This window comes from Apaloderma vittatum, unplaced genomic scaffold (assembly GCF_000703405.1).
Source record: "Apaloderma vittatum isolate BGI_N311 unplaced genomic scaffold, ASM70340v1 scaffold14701, whole genome shotgun sequence".
In the NCBI taxonomy this organism is placed as follows: domain Eukaryota; kingdom Metazoa; phylum Chordata; class Aves; order Trogoniformes; family Trogonidae; genus Apaloderma; species Apaloderma vittatum.
Window position 1 is genome coordinate 1,582 of NW_009697498.1, and position 7,110 is coordinate 8,691.

The window sequence follows — 7,110 nt, forward strand, 5'->3', positions numbered from 1 at the left end:
CCAGCATCACTGATGGGGCTTTTTCTGCGTTAATGAAGAGGATAGTAAAGATATTTGAATGTTGCTCTGTAACCAACAAGTCATGCACTGCCAGTTATATCCTGTAGCATTTGTGCTGAGAAATAAGATACACTAAGTGTTACAAAGTGTAAATGTGGTAAGAAGTACACAAAGCTGGTTACAATTGTTCTTTTGTTCTTGTTTTTTTTTGTCTAACATTTTGAGTTTCTTAGGAAAAGACCAGAAGATAATATGGAAATCTCTTTGCTTAAATTTAGGGTGTAGCTGAGAATCCCATGGTGAAGTCTGTTCTTGATAAAACCAAACATTCAGTGGAGACCATGATCACAACACTGGATCCTGGCATGGTTCCATATATCAGTAAGTATTTGTGGCAAACCAAGAAGTAGTACATGTAATTGTTAGAGGGGTTAATATAACAGTATACTGCTTTTACACTTGAAATTTGTATATGGAGTGTGTTAATTCAAAGTACAATACTGCACTAATTTATCAAGTGTATTGCCTGATGATACTCTTACTCTGGAGGCTGAAATTTTATGTTTGTCTTGAGATTCATTAGACATTTGTGTTCTGTTATAGTTCAGATAATTGGATGGTAATGTTCTTTAATTCAGGTTGTGAAAGATAAGTTATAGAGAAAGAAGAAACAATGAAGAGAGCTTGTCTGTAATCCATAAATTCCATACTGTTTTCTCCCACTGTGTCTCTATTTAAGGCTTATGGAGGTGAGTTTAAAATATACTGCATGTGTTCTGTTGGAGCCCGTGCTTAAATACTACTGTGTAAGCTGTCACATTAAAGTTAGAAGCCAAAAGGTAGTCATACTTAGAGAGGCATAGGATGGAAGTATCTACATGGTTTTTGAAGCTTTCTTCTGACTTTCAGCTGTTATACTTTTCCAGCCTAATAGTATATATACTATTTTTAGGAAATTTACCAAACTTCCTGAATCAATTAGTAGGCACATTAAAATTCTAAAATGGTCTAATGAATTCTGAAGTATTGCTGAGAATTGAGCCTGGAAGAAGAAACACAGCATTTCAATTACAGCTTGAAAATTAATAGGAAGGAGAAGCATTGTGGTATTCACGTTTTTTTTTTCTTTTACCAGACTACATTGTATGTCACATACAAGTGATGAGAGATTTCTACTTCATTAAAATGGGGAAGCAAAGGATACAATATGTCCAGGGTGGTGTTTTAGTTTTGTTCTTGTTCGTTTACTTCCAGCAGTTATCCTTCATAGTTGTGCCAGTACTGCCCTTTGTCTGCCTGTAGATGAAGCTAGTCAGGAAACTGATAAGGCTGAGAAGAATCTTTCAAAATGCTTTTGCATTTTGTTTTTCTGAGCTGTTTTTCAGCTGGAGCTGTTCTGTGATCCCGCTAACCACATTGCTGTGCACTGCTGTACTCATCTGGTAGACAATATGTGAAATAAAAGAGGAAGATGACCTAATTATTGAGTAGTAGTTAATTGTCTTATGTATAAGGGTAAAATATCCCAGCCAGCTACTAGTGAGGAGATAGTGGCATATGAAATCAGTGAGGCCAGCCAGCAACTGAGAAAGTATTTGAGGGGAGTAGCAGGATGCAATGCAAAGCTACTGTAAATCTTGGTTATGCACAATACAGCAAATTGTAGTTAACGTTTCTGTTACAGTCATGACTATCCCTTTTTAAAATAGTATATCAGTATCCAATGATAGTTTGCATAGTTTCACATAGTATTCATTGAGCAGAACAACATTACCTAGAGAGGGAAGTAATTCTGATAAAATGCTTTGCTTGTAAGATACAGATAGAGTAAGCAACTTCAGTGGTTAACTCAAAGTTCTCTGACGTCGTGTTGAAAGGAAAAGCATCTTGGCTATTAATTTTTGGGGTTTTTTTGTAGTTACAAGTTGTGGAATTAGGACAGAGATTTGTAAACTTGATATTTACTTCCTTCTAGAAATGTTTTCTGGGATCAGCAGAAGCCATGTCCTTAAGAAAAAGTAGCCCCATCTCTCTCTGCTGTCTCTTCACTGCTGCAATTCCAAACAAATTTCAGATTCCTCATGCCAAAGCCTGAAATTAAGCCAAAGCTTCTGAATGAAGTGGTTCGAATTTTTTGGTATATGCGTGAGCGAATAGCATTTCTGTACTATCTTCCTTGAAAAGAACTGCACTGTTTTCATTGACACATTGTGAAACTGTCATCTGAGGCAAGCACCTGGGAGAGAAAATTTCTGTGTGCACAGAAAATGGTCACTTTGTGAGCATAAATATCAACACTTTTATAACAAAAGATGACTTGGAGTCTTAAATTGCATGTGGAACTGTCATTTCATTTTTTAATAGACAAGGTACAATGAAGTTTCATATTCAAGTGTCAGAGCTTAATGTGATAGTTCTGTCTCTGAATTTATGAGGGTATATGTAAATCTTCTATTTTAGATTTCAGTATTTTCATGTTACTATAGTGTGTGACCGATCTTGTCACAAATTTACTTTTAATATATATATAATTTTTGTTTCCCTTCTGTATTGTCTGTGATGAACAAAGATATTCTTTTGATGTATGATGATTCCTAATACAAAAGAACATAATCAGTATTCTGCTATTGCAATATGCAAACATGGGACACAGTTACCATTCTTAAGCTATGTATGAGTTAATTTTTAGTTGCATTAAAAACTCTTAAAAAATTTTTCTACCACTGGGCACTCAAACAAGGCTATCTTCAGCAAAAGGCTCCAGACAACCTTTAGAACTTTTTTACTTACATTAACTTGATTTCTGTCAAGAAGGAATCAATGAAAAAAGATACTTTCAATACTTTTTTTGTTCTGTTGTTACTCAGTATTTAAAGCAATTGCCCAGACTTCAGTGATGTATACACTCAATTCCGTTCAGGAAAGCAATTGATATAAAGTTTAAGAATAGCCTAAAAAACAAATAGAATTTTTTACTACTGTTCTGGCATATCTTTGATGATTCTTCATAAAAAGAGAGTAAAGATGACGTTTCCTTTAACTGAGGTCTGCTGAGTAATATGAGCCAAAGAATAAATTGTTGCTTTCTTTAAAATTTAAGCTTCAAGCTTTTTATCAATGGAGGATTTTTTCTTACATCAGGGTAAGTACTGCAGTCTTTGTCAGCATGTGTAATTAAGTGGAGTGTTACTGTGTAGAACCAGAACCACTGGGATCTGTTCTTTTTTCTTTTGAAAGGAAGCTTGTCGTGTTTCTGTACAGTCAGCAGAGCTGAGAAATAACGGGTTAAAAGGCTGTTTCTTCTCTGGTTTACTACTATTGACTTAAGACATGCCCTGCTAGATCACAGAATCATGAAGTGCTGCAGGTTGGAAGGGATCTTTGGAGGTCAACTTGTCCAACCCCCAACCTTCAGCAGGGCCACCAACAAGTCGCCCTGGACTGCATCAGGGCAGCTTTTGTGTCAAGGCAGTATTTGCGTATCTCTGAGGGTGGAGACTGCTGTCTCTCAGAGCAACCTGTGCCAATGCTCAGCCAAAAGCTTGTCTTCTACTCTTGGAAAAAACAAGATTTTCCAGATATTTTTATGGCATCTCTTGCGTTTCAATTTGTGCTTGTCACTATTGCCTCTGGTCCTGTCACTAGGCACTATGAGGAAGAACCTGCCTCAGTTCTCTTTGCAGCTTCCCTTTAGGTATATATACACACATCAGTAAGATTCCCTGGAGTCTTTTCTTCACCAAGCTGAGCATTCCCAGCTCTGTCAGTCTTTCAGCATTGAAGAGAGCTCTGTAACAGTGATTAGTGTAGCTCGACAGCCCGATTCAGCAGATGTAACAGGAGATTGCTGTATTGTAAATGAGAGTAGATCTATTGGCTTCTGTAGCCCTTGTACCCCTCCACTGTCCACAGCTATTGGACTAAGGATTGCAAGAGGCGTGTCCATGCCTGTTACTTTTAGTGCCTGCTTGTGGCCATGTCCATTACTTTGTCTGTTAGACTTGCTGATGCAGTTTACTTATGTAGCTTTCTCTGATGTCATATTCCATGTTTGAAAAAAGATATTCTTAAGAAAGCTTATCACAGCAGGGACAAGTTTTATGAGATATTTTTGCATAAATAAAGTTTGACAATAACAATGATCCAGCTATGATAAAGACAGATATGAGGTGTAACTGAGCTCATCATTCTTTTGTAGTAGTTTTAGATTTCTTTTACTTCATGAACTTCATGAACTAAAAAAATTTAGTAAAAACTCTTACTTGTTTATGAAGATACCACTATATGGAAATAATCTAGAAATACTTAGGTTTTTTGTTCCGTAGGTATTAAATATCTAAAAACAAGGTCAAACTGTAGAGAGGCAGACACTGAAATTCAAAGTCCAAGACAACTACAGAGGGATGCGAGGCTGTCTTGAATCTGACGTAATTTGACAGCTCTTCACTGGACTTTGTGAACTGTATATGTGTTCTAGGTTCCCTATATAAGGAAGAGTTGGTGTTGTCACACCAACATTCCTTACCACTTCCTGGAACACCAAAACATTTTTAGAAATGATTGCCTGAGTTATTCTTCTAAATCCATGAACTGTCAGCTTAGATGAGTGGTATGGGGTTGTTTGGTTTTTTCAGTTCCTGTTATCTGTCCTTGATCCATTAGTCACTTAGCTATTCATCTAACTTTTATTCCTAAATGAAGTTACTTGAGCTTCATGAACAAACTTTTGTACAGTGGATGAGAAGACCAAATGAAACATACATAAGATGTAAAATATATTTAACTAGCTTATAATGGGGATAAGGAAGAATACATGTATATATATTTTTTATATAAATGTGTGTGTGTGTATTTTACAGAAACTGGGGGAGAACTGGACATAGTGGTTACTTCTAATAAGGAGGTGAAAGTTGCAGCAATTCGAGATGCCTTTCAAGAAGTCTTTGGAATGGCTGTTGTTACTGGAGAGGCTGCACAATCCAACATCGCTCCTCAGCCTGTGGGCTATGCTGCAGGTTTAAAAGTAAGTTGATATGTAACAGTGCCTAAGTACCTCCAGTGCAAAGAGAGAGTATGGAGACATTCACGCAGAAGAATCTGTTAATATATAAAGGGAAGGTCAATTTCATAGGTTAACATTTCCTTTTTTTCTTCCCCCCCACCCCATTGCTATGTAAGTCATTAGATCAGTTTAAATCTGCTTGTTCAAAATCGTTTTGGTGTTTAATTTGCAAACACATTCATAGTAAATGAAGAATATGTATTTTTTTATGACAATTATACCGTATTGATTGCCATCACATCTGGCACACATTGTGCTACTACTGTACTTTCAAAGTGTATCAAGTGTTTCTCTTAGTCTATTACTACAACACTATGTTGGGGATATTAGGAATTAGAAGAAACTCTTTAGTTGTCCTCTCACAAATTCTGCAGATCAAAGATAGTCTGATCAACACTTATCAGGTGTCTTCCCAAACAGGTCTGTGTTATGGTTAAAAAGTAAAAATTCAGTGTGCAGCCTTGCAGACAGCTGTGCTGGCCTACAGGAAGGGTTGACAAAGATTGCTTGCCCTGATCTTAAAAATGTACATGTTCAGCAGACTTATCAAAAACTCTGGAAAAAAATATTTAGTATTCAATTTCTTAAATATAAGCAAATCATTTACTCATTTAAAAGGAAGTATTTTCTCCTAACAGCTCTGGCATGGTTCACAGCTGAATAAAACCTATCCTCATAGCAATATATTAGCTGATAGAATTTTATAATTAGTTGAAGGATAATGTATATGTTCCTTTACCTGTTTAGCTGCTGCTGCATAGTAGTATTTCTGTTGCAGCTTCAGAGTGATAACAGGCTTGGAGTGAATGATTGCTACATCTTAGTTTAATACATACCACAATGAGATTCTCTCCCTTGGTCTTACAAAGATGGTCCAAAGTTGTTAAAAGATCTAAACCAAACAAATCTTAACTGCAAAAATATCAGTGTGAATAACAGAAATGTATATTGATGCTTTAATTAATACTGAAACTTGGCACAGTTACAGGTTAGGAAGTCTTTGTATGCTTATCTAGGTCTTTTTCATGGGAAAATAAAAAGCTAAAAATATTTAATGAATTTTCTCATAGTTTTAGTTCTGTTTCGGGTTCTGTTAGCAGCTTTTCATGAGCTTTGCTGTTGTTTTTTTTGTTTTCTAACTTCAAAATAAGAGATCTTCTGAAATCTGTCATATTTTCTATTTAACTTGAAAAATATGTTCTGGAGTTCTTATTACATTCAACTGTAAGCACTGTACTGTGTTGTGATTCAAAGAGAATGTTGTCTAACAGCTTGTGTTACCGTTTAGGGAGCCCAAGAAAGGATAGACAGCTTGCGTCGGACAGGAGTAATACATGAAAAACAGCCTGCTGTATCAGTAGAAAACTTCATTGAGGAACTGCTTCCTGACAAGTGAGAACTTCAAATATATTCCTGGGAGGGAAAGAAAAAAAAAAGGAATAATCTTTGTTAACTCAGGGTTCCTATGAAGAGTTGCTGGCAGTATCACTCTGAGCGGAAGAAACGAGAGAGTCTTGTCTTCAGTATTGCTTTGGCAGAATTGATTTTGATGATCACGTTCAGATTTTTGTCCAGACATCCTGAGACTTCAATATACAAAATTCTTGGCAGGTTTTTCTATGATGCTATGAATAAATATGGCCAAAAGAACGTATCGGCACACATGCCCACTCCACCAGCTTTCTTTTCTTTTGATCTGTAAGTTTCATGTATTTAAGGTATTTTAATGTGTGTTATGTATTTATATGCATACACATGCACTGTAATGGCATATATATATACATTTATATATGCAAATTTTAATTGAAAAATACTAGAACACTGATGAAACTTACTCCATTATTACTATATTTATAGTAGAGTTTATAAAATGATTATTATTCAGCTGCTGACCTGTTTTTTCAGTTGAGTTATACTCAGTACTCTAAAGTAACTTGCATGTAATTGCAGGTGGTTTGACATTGGATGTCTGATTATTGAGGATCCAATTCATGGAATTCATCTGGAAGCTTTTACCCAGGCAACACCAGTGCCTTTGCAATACGTTC

General features: G+C 35.9%; 1 protein-coding gene across 1 annotated transcript in view; it reads left to right on the forward strand.

The window, feature by feature from the left end:
- Positions 1–278: 278 nt before the first annotated feature.
- The window catches only part of LOC104280103 (protein PRRC1-like), a gene marked incomplete at its 5' end in the record, with an annotated part of 11,159 nt that continues 4,327 nt past the window's right edge, over positions 279–7,110 (forward strand). The window contains 4 exon segments of the mRNA XM_009877657.1: positions 279–381; positions 4,860–5,023; positions 6,351–6,454; positions 7,013–7,104. Coding sequence (XP_009875959.1) covers positions 279–381; positions 4,860–5,023; positions 6,351–6,454; positions 7,013–7,104 — 463 coding nt within the window.